The sequence below is a fragment of the Cryptomeria japonica genome, chromosome 3 (genome assembly GCF_030272615.1).
Source record: "Cryptomeria japonica chromosome 3, Sugi_1.0, whole genome shotgun sequence".
Taxonomy (NCBI): Eukaryota; Viridiplantae; Streptophyta; class Pinopsida; order Cupressales; family Cupressaceae; genus Cryptomeria; species Cryptomeria japonica.
Genome location: NC_081407.1, coordinates 180,367,543 through 180,384,000, shown reverse-complemented (window position 1 = coordinate 180,384,000; position 16,458 = coordinate 180,367,543). Strand labels below are relative to the sequence as shown.

Here is a 16,458-nt window from a genome sequence, read left to right as displayed (position 1 = left end):
CGGATTATTTAGGGTAATATCATATGTGAATTATAGATGTGTTAATTAAATAAAATGTGTATGTATGTCCTTGTATGTTGTTTTTGTTGTAGTGCAGGTAATAGATGATGTTGCGGTGGATATTCTCCTTTTGCACCTGAAGAAGGAAAGATCACGTAGGAGATAACTAAAAATCAAACTGAAGAGGAGCTGAGCAAGCGCAAGGTACGGCATAGGCAGAGTAGTTAAGCGACACTGCCGGAGTCTTACTGTAGTGAGCATTGAATTTACAAACACCACCACGGCATGCAAAGATTGTGGTTCGGTTTAGATCCATGTTTCCTGCAGCCAAGCTCTAGTTATCTTCTTTATCAGTCAATCATCTGCCTCTTCTTATGGGCATGATTTGTGTTGTCTATTGTAGTTGATCTTCTCTTTAATAATAAGCTCTTCCTTTCTTCTTAGAGGTTAGATAGAATAGAAAGGAATAGAGCAGAGGATTTTTTATAAGAATTCTTGAGTTTCTTTTCAAAATATGTAATCACTTTCAGGAAGCAATGAATAAAAATTATGTTGTTCTGATCTATTAAAAGTAGTTTTCTGGAAGTTTGATATCACTCACCCAAGGGGGCCCACTTGGTGAGTGATCATGTGTGTGTTAGTTGAAATTAGTTTTCTTTCTTTAGTTGTAGTAGAAGTTCTTGCCATTTGTTCCTGCAGCCACTGGAAACAGATCCACTGACTATTCCTGTAGCCAAACCAGAACAGAGTAATTTCTGTTATCCATATTAGATCTTTCCAGCATTGTTTTTATGATTACTATGTAGAAGTTTTTCTTGTAGCCTTTCCATAATTTTCATTCTTGCCTTTCATTTTCGCATAATGTTAGTTGTTGCAGTAATGCAGAATAGCTATTGAAAGAACTTAGTGCATATATAGTGCAAACCCATTTCAAGTATTACGTCCCTGGGTTGACAATCAAATGAGCATTAGCCATGAAAATAGTAACTTTACTAGATGAATGTCCAAACTTCGGGTTGAGACTTCAATTAGAGTTATTATTCTTATTGTTGGAGTAGACAGTGTGTCACGTATGTGTTTAGAAAGAGTTTGTAGAAAATGACTTTGGAAAGTTTTTAGGAAAGGCCATTAGCTACTGTTGAGATACAGCCCCAATTTGTGAGTTTATATAATGTACATCCAATTTCTGGCTTCTCCACTTCATCCTTGCAACTGAACATATTTTTTGGCATTACAAATATCTTGCAACGAGACAGTGGGAAAGAAAGTTCTACGAAAACAAAGTTGTTTAATTTTAATTAGAGCTTACAAGCGAAAAATGAATTTAAGCAACTTTAGTTGTGGATGATATATAAATCAGAATCCTTACATTTTGCTAGTATTGGGGTTAGAGAAAGTCGTTTTCATGAATATATTATCGAAGAATCATGAAGATGACCACTTTCTGGTTGATGATCAAGGAATAATTATCATCTGCAAAATTGAGTGATATATTGTTGTTTTCCTTATATTATTGAACTTTGAAAAGTTCTACTTTGATTGTGTGAATTGAATTACTATCAATTCCTTATGCCAATTGCTAAAGATAGAATATTTATATCAATTGTTTGATTTCGCGTATTCAAGAATAAATGTTTAAATACATATTTTAAGTAAATAATTCAAAATATGTATACATATAGATTGCATTGTTGTATGAGTAATATGTAATTTGCATGGCAGGAGTCTCAAGCGATGCTGAGCATAGGGACTATAGTTTCGATGCCAATGAAAACAAGAAAATTACTTACAATTTTGAATTCTTTTCCAATAATTGCAACAACTTGTTGCAATCAAATCCTTCTCGAGATTCAAATAAGATTTGTTGATAATTAGAAAAAATAGATAGCTATATATTTAAACTTTAATCCTTTGAGTTTCCATAATGATAGGTCTAGTAGGATTATCAAATTGCTCCATAACTTACAGACCATACTATATGTTTTTTTTATACCTGTTCTTTAATATGTTTCACAGTATTTTCAAAAGAATAACAGAGTTAAGCTATCACAAGTATTTATACATGGATAATTTGTTATGTTTTCAATAAAGTTGGGGAAGAAGATGATGGTTTATATTATGATTTCAGTAAAATGCAAGAATAAGGAATTGGTAAATTAAAAAACAAAAAAAAAATAGCAACTCGAGGCATGCAAATTGCTCTCCAATATTGTTCTATATGCAGTTGTTACCAAAAGCATTATGACTCTACAATTTAAGTAAAAGCCATACTATTGTTTAACCCTGTGCTGAAGGGTCCAAGATACAGTCTTGGGCAAAAGAGGTTTCAGTTAAGTTAGCTTCATCTATGCATTTTTTTGGAACTTGTGTGGAATGGTTTATTCACAAGGAATGCAAGCTACTTTGAACCTTGAGAACTACCTCATAAGGAAAATTTCAGGCAGAAGGCTAAACATCAATGTCTTTTGAAGTTGGGCCAAGAGAAAATGGTGTACAGTGGTGGCAATTTTGAGATTGTGATTATGGCAAATGATTTCTTTCTAATCTTCTTCACAAACTTCTCTGGTTGCTTGTTACATTTTGAAAATTTGAAACAAAGATTTTTTTACTTTATACCAATAATTCTCAATCACACTTGAGCTTGCATATATTGTAGTCCAAAGCTCTATAACATCATTTGGAAATTTGAGCCTCTGCACTGAACACATGCAGTTATTACAATTACTTTAGGCATCTTTTACATAGAATAGCTACTCCATACATCCACACATTTCATGGTGAAGCCCCCAACAAAATTGTCCTATCATACTTGACAGGAACTACACTGCAATATAGCCCTTGTTATTAAGTCGCTGAGACTAACCTTGGATGAACCATCTGAGTTCCCTCTTTAAATACCTTTCGATGGGCTCATCTCCAGATTTTATCAAATTTATCTAAGTACACATTCACAAACCCTTCAACCCCATCTACGCATTTAGTTACAGAACCTTCAACCTTTTCTACGCATTTAGTTGCAACCCTATCTAAGCACACATTCACAGAAACTTCAATCCTCTTTAAGCACTTACTTAGAGAATCTCCAACTCTATCAACCATTGATGAACTAATTTCATGTGAGCGTTCTCTAGCAGACTCTTCAACGTCCTGCTCAGAATCTTCATATTCTTCATCTATATCATCCAACAGATCAGACATGTATTCGCCCGTTCTCCTTAGAAATTTGGCTATTTTCTTGGGAAATCTATCCCTGGTCTGCAGTGCCTCGTTACAAATACTCTTTAGCAGCCTCCCTTCAGCCCTAAACATTTACAAGGAGATAAAAAACCAAAATGAAAAACAGAGATAAAAAATGAAAAACAGATCAGTGAACGGCAATACATCTTTCCAAATTAGAGAATTCATAATCTGAAAGAACTAAAAAGTAGGGCAAAAATGGCATTTGATTGATACCCACATGTTGTCATTAACTACATGGCCGGAGAGAAACGAAATGTCATGAAGCGCCCTTTTCCACTCCTCGATCTTCTCGGGACTAAATCTTCCCTTCTTTTCATGCTCAGAAAATGCATCAGCATAGATTCCTTTACCTTGAATAACCCATCGGGCGTCTGAAGGCTCCACGTGATAGAATATAGGAATGATTTTGGTGCCAGTTTTGAGCATAAATAACAACTCATCCAAACACCAGGATGACTGAGCATAGTTGTGGGATAAAATAGCAATATGAAGAGAAGCACTAGTCATAGCCTCTTGTATTGCTGATTGTATGACCACGTCTGATTCAAGCCTTTCTGCATCAAGAAAAGGGCGTAATCCAGTGGCCTCAAGAGCATCGTAGATATTGCTCGCAAGTTTGTGTTTGACGTCAGGTCCCCGATGATTAATAAATACGTCACAGGGATCCTTATTTGTCATTGCTGAGTAAGATCCAGACGTAAATCCAATTTCCTGAAAAGCATTTTGAGACGTACTCTGATTTTCGCTAACATTCGAAGAGGAGGCACTGGCTATCCCGGGGATAATTTGCACCCGGTCATGTCCATGCCTTCCTGAGATCCGTTCTGCAGGAATACTAACATAAGTACGTCCGTGCAGCAGCAGTTAAAACGTCAAAGTCAGTAAATTATATTCTTTCTAAAACAATTAATTCGCATGTATTTTATTTTATTTTATTATCCAGTTAAAATTAAGTTAATAAATACAAAGCTAAAAGATAATAAAATTATTACATATGTAAAAGAAGGTAAAATGATTATAATAAGATAAAGAGAAAATTTAGAAATAATATTAAATTAATAATTAAAAAATAAAATAATGCAAATAAATAAATAATCAAAACAGAAATGGCTCTGCAAGCATACAGATATGCGGACATCAAAGTAGTCGAAGAGAGGAGAGCTGCTAACAGAATGGTCACAACATCTGGCAAGGCTCCCTTATGGCAAGAACACAACTGGGAATTGGTGAAAAGTAAGAAATCCATTAGGGCATAAAGGAGATGGGCTGCGAGGGCAAATGAAATCCATTCAGTCCAATATCACGGCGAAAAACATCTAAACCAGGGTAGGGTCTGGGAGATGGCGGAGAAGCAACCATATGCAAGGAATGCTTCGACACATACCCTCTCAAACACTGTGGATATGAGAAGGCAAGCAGCTAGGACAGAAATGAAGAAATGAAGGGCATTGGATCAATCACAAATGTGGGTGATTCCAATCACATCACAAATCCCTAGCTACGCAACCAAGGCAAACAGGATTCCTTTGGGCGCTCGAACAAACTCTGACTCCAGAGATTCTAGCCGGAGACCGCAGCAAACAACGTTCCCTTGGACCAGCAGAGGGAAGAGTTTTGGTAGACCCGTGGAAAATGAAGGAAGGGCAACAAATGTCCCTAAATTGGTCAATACGACCCTGGATACAAAGCGGGACAAAGTGCCCCACAAAGACCCAAGAAAAGTAGATGCCCTAGCGACATTAAATCTCACTTCAAATCCCATCAAAATCAAATTGCCCACAGACTCAGAGGCCCTAGGCGAGTATTGCAGAGGGCACGGCCTCTTTGCAAAATGGGGAGGAAACAACCTACCAATAGAAGAAATTGTGGAATGGTGGAAATCAAAATACCACAGCCAGGTAAGTATAAAAGCCCTGGCCAACAATTTCATATATATAGAATGCAATGATAAAAATATGAAGGCTAAACTGCTGCATGAAGATTATGTTTTTTATAAAGGCATAAACTTTAAATTTATAGATTGGCAACCAAATTTTGATGCCAAAAGCTTTGAATTTGAAACGGAATCAAAATGGATAGAAATCCACAATGTTCTTGTAGAACTAATGCATGCCAAAATCATTATAGAGATAGGGGAAACCCTGGGCAAATTCATAACGGTTGAGAAAAATTGGACGGAGAACTCAGACATAAAAATTCTGATAGAATTCAACAAAGCTAAAGGTAATCTAAATAATATAACTATAGAAACTACTGATGACACATATACTCTAAAGTCGGTCTGGTTTAATGGGCAGGTGACAGAAGATCTAGCGTTTTGCAAGAAGTTAAAACCTAATTATCAGAAGCCGCAAGCTTCAGATGTGGACATAAATATAACACCAAATGGGAAAATAGACATATAATTTAATATGAATAAGGGTGGCTTTATTATAAACACTGGACAGCAAAAGATTGAGAATACCCCAACAACTCCTCCCTCCCCGGTCTTGGGAATCATTAGTAACATAACCCTGGAAATTCAGACCCTTAACAAAGAAGAACAAATTCAAAATGAATTGAACAAGGTTATAGATAACCTAATGGGGAAATTAGCTGAGGAATATGTAGATGAGATACCCATCGATACCCCAGCCAAATTGACAGAGATTGATAATATCCCCAATATAGAACAAGTTCAGCCCATCCACAGAATACCCTCTCTGGTTGGTAACTCTAATAAAGAGGATCAAGAAGACATAACTGCAACCTTTACCAACCTAAAGGACTCCCCCATGGTGGAAGGGTTGAATGCAAATTGAGGAAAGAGATTCCATTATCAAGGAATTAATCAACATGCAGGTAGAAGATAATAACACAACAATAGATAATAATCTAATTAGTCCATCAATCAGAGGTATAATCCAAACAGGAAGTGAAAGAACAACTCCTGATTGTGGAAAATCCATGAGCAACAAAAGAGGTAGGAAGTCTTTCTTAGACAAAAGAAAGATGGACGGGGATGCAGAGGGGCAGGCCAAAATAACAGCATTATTGGGGCTAGGAAAATCTCCCCCTCCCTTGGCAGAGGTATAAACATACTTACTTGGAATGTCAGGGGCTTGGGATCCCCCAACAAACAAAGACTGGTTAAGAGAAGTATACTGAAATCTACCATGGATCTAGTTCTAATACAAGAAACAAAACTAAGTAAGAATGAAATAAATAATTTCAGTAGGAAATTTAATCAATGGCAAATGGAAGTAGTAGAATCTACAGGGGCATCAGAAGGACTAGGTATAATGTGGAGAAATAGTACGGTTGCATTCACATGCCAATCCAAAATGCAAAATTGGATGGTTGGCAGGGTCAGAACACTCAGGTTTAACCTTGAGTTTATAATCATTAATGTATATGGTCCAATCCCAACAGAAAAGAAGAAATCAGTGTGGCAGGAAATTGAACAATTCTTGAGGATGCAGGAGGAATCACGCATCATCATAGGTGGTGATTTTAATACAATATTATATGCATCGGATAAAAGATGTGGTAATACAAACATGAAACAATCACAAAGAGACTTCGTTAATTGGATAAATAACAATAACTTATTCGAAATTGCAACAGAAACTGGCTTCCTCACATGGAATAATAGGAGAAAAGACTTCACTAACATCGCAGAAACATTAGATAGATTCTTCTTTAAGGCATACCTAACTAAGTTCCACACAAAACTAAAAACCACAGTGCTACCCTGGTCGAGATCTGATCACTTCCCGGTTCTCTTAGAACTTATGGGGGAAACAGAGCGAATGGGATATTCCTTTAAGTTCGAGAGAATGTGGTTTACACACGAAGACTTCCTCCCCAATATACAAAAATGGTTGAAGGAGAGTAATGTTGTAGGATCAAAATTATTTTGTCTGGTATCTAAGATGAAAGAAATTAAGCACAAGTTACTAGATTGGAACAAACAGAAATTTAAAAACATTTTTGAGGAAAAGGCAAGACTTGAGAAAGAATTAGAGACAATAAACTATGATGTGATGCAAAATGGGATGACTTCTGAGACATATGAAATTGAGAAGAGTCTCCTAAGTGAATATGAAAGCATCTTAGCAAGAGAAGAGATATATTGGAAGAAAAAATCACGAGAATCATGGTTAGAAGATGGGGATCGGAATACGAAATTCTTTCACAACAGTGTTAAAATTAAAAGAGCAGTAAATAGAATAACCCAAATCATCAATAACATCGACCAGATCATAATGGATCAAGACTAGATTGCAAATGATGCAATCGTGTATTTTGAAAATATTCTCAACAATTGGGAACATTCAGAACTCACCAACAATAGAATCTTAACAAACAATATACCCAACCTAATAACAAAAGATGATAACAAAATATTAAACTCCAAAATCACACACGAAGAAGTTAAAACAGCTCTAGATCAATTCCATGGAGATAAAGCCTCTGGTCTGGATGGCTTTCCTGCTTGCTTCTTCCAGAAATGCTGACACATCTTAGGGGACGAGGTAACGAATGCATTGGAATTTTCCCACAATACCAGAAGATTCTTAAAAGAAATTAACAACACTTTTTTGGCCTTAATCCCAAAGAAAGAGAATCCCTCAACATGAGATGAGTTCAGACCCATATCGCTATGCAACATGATCTACAAGCTACTAGCTAAAGTCATGGCTAATAGATTAAAAATATTGATGCCTATCATAATATCAAAAGAGCAGACAGGATTTGTACCCAATAGATCTATCTTAGATGGGATCACTAGTGTGCAGGAAGTCATTCACTCCTGCCAAATCCAGGGGCAGTCCAATATGCTACTAAAACTAGACATCAAAAAGGCTTATGACAAAGTGGATTGGTACTTCCTATTCAGCTGCATGAAAGCCTTTGGATTCAATAAACAATGGATAAATTGGATCTACTTTTGTATATCAAACCCTAGGTTCTCTGTCTTACTAAGTGGGAAACCGAAAGGCTTTTTTGAAACCTCCAGAGGACTCAGACAAGCGGGCCCTTTATCCCCATTCCTATTCATAATAATGTCTGAAGCCCTGGGAAGGAGTTTGGAGGTAGCACGAAGGTCCAACAAACTATCCGGAATATAGATCACGAGTGGAGTAGACCTATGTACCCATCAACAGTTTGTGGATGACACAATTATATTAGGAAAAGGACAGCTAAAGGAAGCTAAAGAAATTAAAAATATATTACAGTCCTATGGAATGGCCTCAAGAGAAATGGTAAACAAATAAAAGTCAGAAATATTCTTCTTCAATACAGGTCCACAGGAAGAACATAGGATAGCTTAATATCTAGGATATAAAAAAGGACATCTACCATTAACATATTTAGGGATGCCCCTAGACAAAGGCAACAGAACAAACAAACTCTGGGATCCATTGATTGAAAAAGTAAGGAAGAAGTTGGCATCATGGAAAGCCTTATGGCTGACAGGGGCAGGTAGATTAACTCTCATAAAAACAGTATTATCAGCAATGCCTACATACCTTCTATCTTGTATACATCTTCCATCAGGAACATATAAAAAACTTACTCAAATTATGCGAGATTTCTACTGGAATGGTGTAGAAGATAAAAATAAAATGAAACTAATTTCATGGGAAAAGATATGTCGGGAAAAGAGTGATGGAGGAACAGGATTAAGGAAAGTATTATGGCAAAATAGGGCCTTAGGGGCAAAATTGGCATGGAGAATATATGCATCCTTAGAAGTGAAATGGGCTAGAATCCTGAGGAGCAAATATATGTCACAAAAGCATGAGAGGCTATCTTTAGGGAAGCACATCCCCCCAAGGGATCTAGGATCTGGAACTTTATAAGAGAAAGTTGGACACTCATTATGAAGTACCTATCCTGGGATATCCATGATGGCAGAACAACTTTGTTCTGGGAGGATTCTTGGGGTGGTCACCCCTCAATTGACAGTCTAATGGATACAAACAACATTAAAGATCAAATGAAATTCCTATGGGGAAACCATGTAAGGGATTACATGGTCCTGACACCTGAATCAATAACGGGATGGACATGGAAAGACATGTCTCATCTATTATTGGATAGTAAAGATCAAGTATTGCTACAAATACTAGAAGGTGGGACATTAATTCTCAGACCTGGGTCGGATGAGCTTATATGGTCAAAATCAAAGAATGGACAATATAACTGCAAAGAGGGTTTTAGAACCATCTATGAGGAGGCAAACTTAACCAAAGACTACTCCCCGAACACAATATGTTGGGATAAATTTGTACTACAAAAAGTTGGCTTTTTTGCCTAGGCAGCATTCCAGGGGAAAGTTCTCACAGTGGAGCAATTTAAACTCAGAGGGTATTAAGGGTCATCAATGTGTGTCTTATGCAAGAAAGATGAGGAAACAAATGATCACTTATTCACAACCTGTAATTACACACAAGTATGTTGGTATTGGTTGATGGCACAATTAGGCTGGTCATGAGCCATCATCCCTAACCTAAAGGACTGGCTTAGAAATTGGCCATTAATCAAAAAGAATAGCATCTTCCATAACCTATGGATTTGTAGCCCAGCAATAGTAATATGGGAGGTTTGGAAGGAGAGAAACAGGAGAATCTTTCAGGATACTGAAATGAAGACTGAAATACTGATAGCAAAAATAGAGGCCTCCATCACAGAAACCTCCAACAATAGGAATATAAACATACCACAACATGACAAGACATTCACAGAATGGAATAACTACATTAGGAAGAAGTGGAAAGGGATTAAGATTCCCCCGTTCGTTGGGAAAGGGAATAGAGATAAAATTGAGGATAGGAAAGCATGCAAATGGGTACCCTCGAAAATGGGATTGTGCAAACTCAATTTTGATGGAGCATCTAGAGGCAACCTAAGGGAGGCAGGGGCGGGGTGCATAAATCACTCACATGAGGGGATATTTATTGGATCGATCTCCCGATATTTAGGACATGCCACAAACAATAAGGCAGAAATATGGAGCCTCATAGAAGGTTTAAAGCTATGCAAACAATTAAAGATAAACAAAATAGAAATAGAAGGAGATTCTGCTATTATTGTTAATGCAATAAGGACTAGGACAATGGCAAATTGGGAGCTCAAAATCTTATTGGATAGAGCCCTAGAGTTTTTAGGAAGCTTCACAGATTACACAATCAATCACATATACATGGAAGAAAACACATTGGCAGATAACTTAGCCAATATAGGGGCAGATGGAATCAACAAAATCACATAAAGACAGCCAGAGCTGGTAACCCACAATTAAAATAGAAATTGAGATAGGCCCACAGACACATACACAACATTCAGGCAGAACGGAAGGTACACTTGTACTCATGCACAAATAAATATATATGCACGTATACAGGTGTATTTATGCAACTATATATGTACATGTGCATATATATGAACAGAGACATATATGGATGCACGGATCCACATATAGACATATATATAGTTATATACAGACATATGTATAGTTATAAGTGCATGCAAGCACATATATACTTAACAAGATTGCTTGAAATCATAGAACATTTCCCACTATAGGCACAAACATAAGCTAGGAATGGTGCCAGACAGAAAGAGGCTAAGACAGCATACTTAGAACAAATAAGCATTATGTAGCCTGAATCCTTAGCAAATGATACCACTAAGACATAACACCATGATCCACTAACATGATGACATAACTGGACAGAGCCCTGAACACATACAGTATGGCAATTACATACCTACACACATACATACGCACAAATAGAAAGAGATATATATATACTGCATGACAATATTGTCTAATGTTTTCTTTCTGATAAATATTGTAGACTGGATAATCTTTCAAAGTAGGAACAACAAGCTTTGATGTTGACCTAGTTCGAAAGATACCTAGTCTAGAATATTAGCAGGGAAGAGGGTACTAAAATAATATTGCATGCATTCATCATTTGAATCTAACAGTATACTAGTATGCATATAGGGTTATATACTTACAAATATATGCATATATACATAAACAGCATCCAAGTGTATATGTATATGCACACATAGACATAGACACATCCCAAAATTACCTAGAGATATACAGAAATATATGTATATATAGATATAGACATCTATATATACAGAGGCTGAAATATGTAAACTCTCTATGTAGATTGTCGGGTTTCGGCATAGCCCCAGATATGTTCCTCTGATGGTTAAAAGTTACTCCAATGAGCCCTCCTTCGTATTCCGCATCTTGTTGGACACATCAGGTCACCTTATCGAGTATCAGAACAACTCATTTTATGTTTCTTTGATGACCCGATGACATCGACCTCATACTTGTGTATCCTTCTACCTCTCTGGTCTATCGGCATACGCTTCCCCGATAAAACCTCATTCTTTTTCATCGTGTTTCAAAGCTTATCGGGTGTCGGGACAACCTTTCCTATGTCTCTCTGATGACCCGATGAGATCGGGCTCCAGCTTGTCTGTCTTTATGTTATTCTAGTCTATCGGCCTATGTTCCCCCGATGAGGACTCCTTCCTAGCAACTACCTCATCTTCCTCATCGGGTATCGGCGTAGTGGAAAATGTCTTCTGCCGAATAGCCGATGTTATCCCGATGACTTCACCTTGTTGCTTATCTAGCCACTTCTTTCGATATAGGTTATCCCGATGAAACCTCATTTCCATCCACCATGATATTTATCCTGTCGGGTGTCAGGGTAGCTATTTCTTACACTTTCCGATATCCCAATGACTTGTGCTCGACTTGTTGAGCTCATCGGGTATCGGCATAACCTGAATCACCTTTGCCCGATGGCTTAAGTTACCCTGATGACTGACTTGCCTTTGTCACCTAGTCCATCAGGTATCGGGGTAATATGATTTCAGATGACCCGATGACATCACTAACAAGTACCCGCTCCATCTGACATCGGCATAGGCTATGCCGATAACCCCATCAGGTATCGGGGTAACTTTTTCTCCGTGCTCCCTCATCGGGTTTCAGGATAACTCTTAACCTAAAATAGCTCTCCCCAATGGCCAAAGTTACCCCGATGACTCACCTGCCTTTGTCACCTAGTCCATCGGGTATTGAGGTAGCCATTCCCTATGCTGACCAATATCCTGATGAATTTGCCCTACAATTCCCTTCATCAGTGTAAAGCACTCTGATAGCATCCTTCTCTGTGTCAGGCTTGTCTTCCTCATCGGGTATCGGCATAACTTGAAACATCTCTCCTCGATGGCTTAAGTTACCCCGATGACTATAGCACCTCATCGGAGTTAATCCAACCGAAAACACTGCCTTGGCCACCTAGCACATCGAGTATCAAGGTAATATAGAATAGTGCTTTCCGATGACTCGATGACTCAGCCAACAAGTATCCATTTCATCCGATATTGGCATAGGCTCTACTGATAACCTCATCGGGTATCGGGATAACTTTTTTCCATGCCTCCGATAGTAAATGCTATGTCGTTGATCCCACCTTCTTATCACGCAGATAGATACTTACTTGTTGATGGTTTCAAAACATATAATAAGTGAAGTTTTGAATCAAGCACATACTAGAATATAGTAACAGGGAGTACTTAAGTAAAGTTGGCATATTGGTTCACTTCATCATTTAAAACATTTACAAGTCTCGACTACCATGGTAAGAGCAGGAAGTACAGGCTAGATAGGTTGTGTTATTATCAGCCCTTTGCTGACCAGTGTTTATACCCCTAATATTATTGTAGATAGGGTAATCTTTCATAGTATGGCCAACAAGGGTAAGTATGCAAAAATAATATTGGATCTTCATCTTTGGCACTAACAATTAACAAAGTGGTTTTGTAGAAGGATTGTTTTGAAAACATGTTTTTACAGGATAATCAGAAGATGGCAAATATGGCAGCAGTGAACTAGGAAATTTGGCAGAAGTGAACTAAAATACAACAGTGAACTAGGATGCTACCTATGGAGGGCTTTTTGATCAGCCAAAATGCAAAATTTGTAAAAGATGGCAACAGGGAACTAGGTTGCTACCTATGAAGGGCTTTTAATCAACCAGAGTGCAGAATCTATTAAAGATTATATGTAAATGGTCATTGACTGGACCTATGGTCCCGGGCAAGGCCGGAGGTTTTCTCCTCTCCGCTCTTTCCTACCGACGCCCGCACTGAGCGGAGATTGTAATAATATTTATTAATTAATAAAATATGGCTTAGACCTTTTACCAAAAAAATAAAATAAAAAATTAATTATAAATTTAATGTTATCTCTAAATTTTTTATTTATATTAATAAAATTAACTTCTTTATAACTTTTTAAAAAAAAATTATTTTGATAGTATTGCTCTACAAATGTTGTGTGAATTCTATTTGTAATCAATATATTAATTTAATAATAATAAATACAATGATTTTAAAAATTAAAAATTAAAATGATTAATTAAAAAAAATTATTAAATTTAACTCCTAGTATTAATATTAAATTCAAACCAAGTTAAATTATTAAATTTAACTCCTTATATTAAAAAATTAAATTGAAACCAATTAAGTGTAAACCATACCAAGTCTTACTCGTAAAAAACTAACCTAAATTGAAACTTACCCTTTAATCTAATACAAAATTAAACAATAATCCTATCACTAAAACAAAATTCCAACCTTAAGACACTACTATATCGTTAGCAAAAATTAAACATAAATCATATTAAACCATGTCCATAAACTATAATCAAAATTTAATCAAATTGAACCATTATCCTAAGCCATATTAAACCTATTCCTAAACCTAACTAAACATTAAGAAATTGAACATTAATCTTAACCCTTAACCAAAATTAACCTTTATGCTAAACCAATTTGAATTGTAAAATAACACTATACATAATTGAATCTTCACTTTTTCTTTTTTGATAGATAATGAGATAATTGATTTGCTAGATAATGGGATAATAGAATCTTCACTTTTAAGATAATTGAAAATTCAATTCAATGCTAAACTTCAACCTAATTTAAGACTATACCAAATTAAACACTAACACAAAACTGAATTGAATCCTAATCCTAACCCTTCACAAAATTTAACCCTCGTACTAAGAGAAATTGAACTATATACCTAACACTACATATAACTAAATGTTAACTTTTAACATAACTTAACTTTAAATCAAACTATGCATTAATCTTTAACCTAATTTAATACTAAACAAAACATAATACTAACGCAAAACCAATTGTAACCAATCAAACCGTAACCCTAATCCTGACCTTAAACATAATTGAATACTAAAATAACCCTAAACAAAATTGGATTGTAAATCCAACTCAATGGTAACTATTACTAAATTACATTTACTATTTTCAATTATAAACTTAATAGAAATTAAACCTAATCGTAAGACTAAAACAAATTGTACAATAACCCTAAATCTTATTGAGCTCTAACTCTAAACCAAACCAATTAAACATTAAACCAAAATAAATTAAATTCAAACTAATTATATCTTTGAAAAGTTTAAACTTATTAGATAACATTATTTTATTTAAATCTTCTTTTTTACGTCATTTGAAATAGTTATTTTTTTTAATATTTACATTGATTAATAAGTATCATTACCTAATGAGAATAAAAAAGATAAATCATTTTTTTTTTAATATTTGCATTGATTAATAAGCATACTTTTAAATTAAATTATGTTAATAAACTTATATTAATAATATTATATAATTAACAATTAAAATTAATAATTATAATATTATAAGTTATATAAGTCAGATAATAAATATAAGTACATAAATTTATAATCTAGATAAATTAGAAGTTATATTTATAATTAAATTAATTTACACAATTTTAGTATCAAATATATATTATAAATAATTTATATATTATAATTATAAATAAATTTAATATTTACTGTATAGTATTATATATATATATATATATATCAGTTTTATTTTTTTAATTATTAATTTAATACTATTTCTAAATTTTCTCTTACCTTAATAAAATTAAGTGCTTTATAAATTTTACAATTTATTTTAAATATAGATATTATAAATTATAAGCATATTATAATCATTTTACCTTCTTTTATTAATAACATATTCTATGTAGTAATTTTATTGTTTTTTAGCTTTGTATTTATTAACTTAGTTTTAACTGGATAATATTTTTTCATCAAAAAAAAACCAAAAACATACGAATTAATTTTTTTCTAAGGCAGAGGAATGTACTTTACTAACTTTGACAAACGGTTTAACTGTTGTTGCACGGACATACTTACGTTACAGAACAGATGTCAGGAGGGCATAGACATGGGCCGAAGCTATTCTGGCTCCAAAATAGACCTTTCGTACAGCATGATAGCGACGTGTTAGTCAATCACAGCCATTTATTGCAAAATCGACGGTGTAAAACGTGCGACTAACACGTGTGTTAGTCAATCCGTACTGTCATTTTGGAGCCAGAATAGACGCATCCGCATATACATGACTGGGTGCAAATAATCCGCGGGATAGCCAGTGTCAGCTGTGTCTATTGGACATGTCTATTCTGGCTCCAAATCGAGAGTACGGATTGACTTAACACACGTGTTAGTCGCGCGTTTTACACTGTTGATTTTGCAATTAACGGCTACACTTGATTAACCTGTCGCTAACACGTTGTACGAAAGGTCTGTTTTGGAGCCAGAACAGTACGGATTGACAAGTTCGTATAGCGTGAAGGCTCCAAAATAGACCTTTCGTACAACGTGTTAGCGACAGGTTAGTCAAAAACAGCCATTAATTACAAAATCGACAGTGTAAAACGCGCGACTAACACACGTGTTAGTCAATCTGTATTGTCGTTTTGGAGCCAGAATAGACACGTCCGCCAGTGTTGTCTTCTAACGAGGGGTACATGTGAGCAAAATTATCTCCTACTCATTTTCCAAGCATTGTTGGAGTATAATGAGAAATTTTATGCAATCAAGATTTCTAATTGAAGGTTCTAATTGGGAATGGTTTGACTTTTCAATTTTTTTCTAAGGGGTAAGAATTATTATGATACTTTTCTTACGATTCAATTATGTAATTTTTAAGTCAAATTCATTGACTCGTGTTTCATGAGTGGTGATTCACAAGAACTCATCTCTCATGAGAATGAATGGAACACTTAGCACTCATTGCATCTAGGTAAGAATTATACTAATTAAGAAATCATAA

At 35.3% G+C, this 16,458-nt stretch overlaps 1 protein-coding gene across 1 annotated transcript; it reads right to left on the bottom strand.

Moving 5' to 3' along the window:
- Window positions 1–2,676: 2,676 nt before the first annotated feature.
- LOC131037379 (toll/interleukin-1 receptor-like protein) lies at window positions 2,677–3,919 on the bottom strand. Its single transcript, XM_057969507.2, has 2 exons — window positions 3,458–3,919; window positions 2,677–3,301 (listed from the first exon to the last, which is right to left on the bottom strand). The coding sequence occupies exons 1-2, from the start codon at window positions 3,916–3,918 to the stop codon at window positions 2,911–2,913; spliced, it is 852 nt and encodes a 283-aa protein (XP_057825490.2). The 5' UTR covers window position 3,919; the 3' UTR covers window positions 2,677–2,910.
- Between the last annotated feature and the right edge of the window lie 12,539 nt (window positions 3,920–16,458).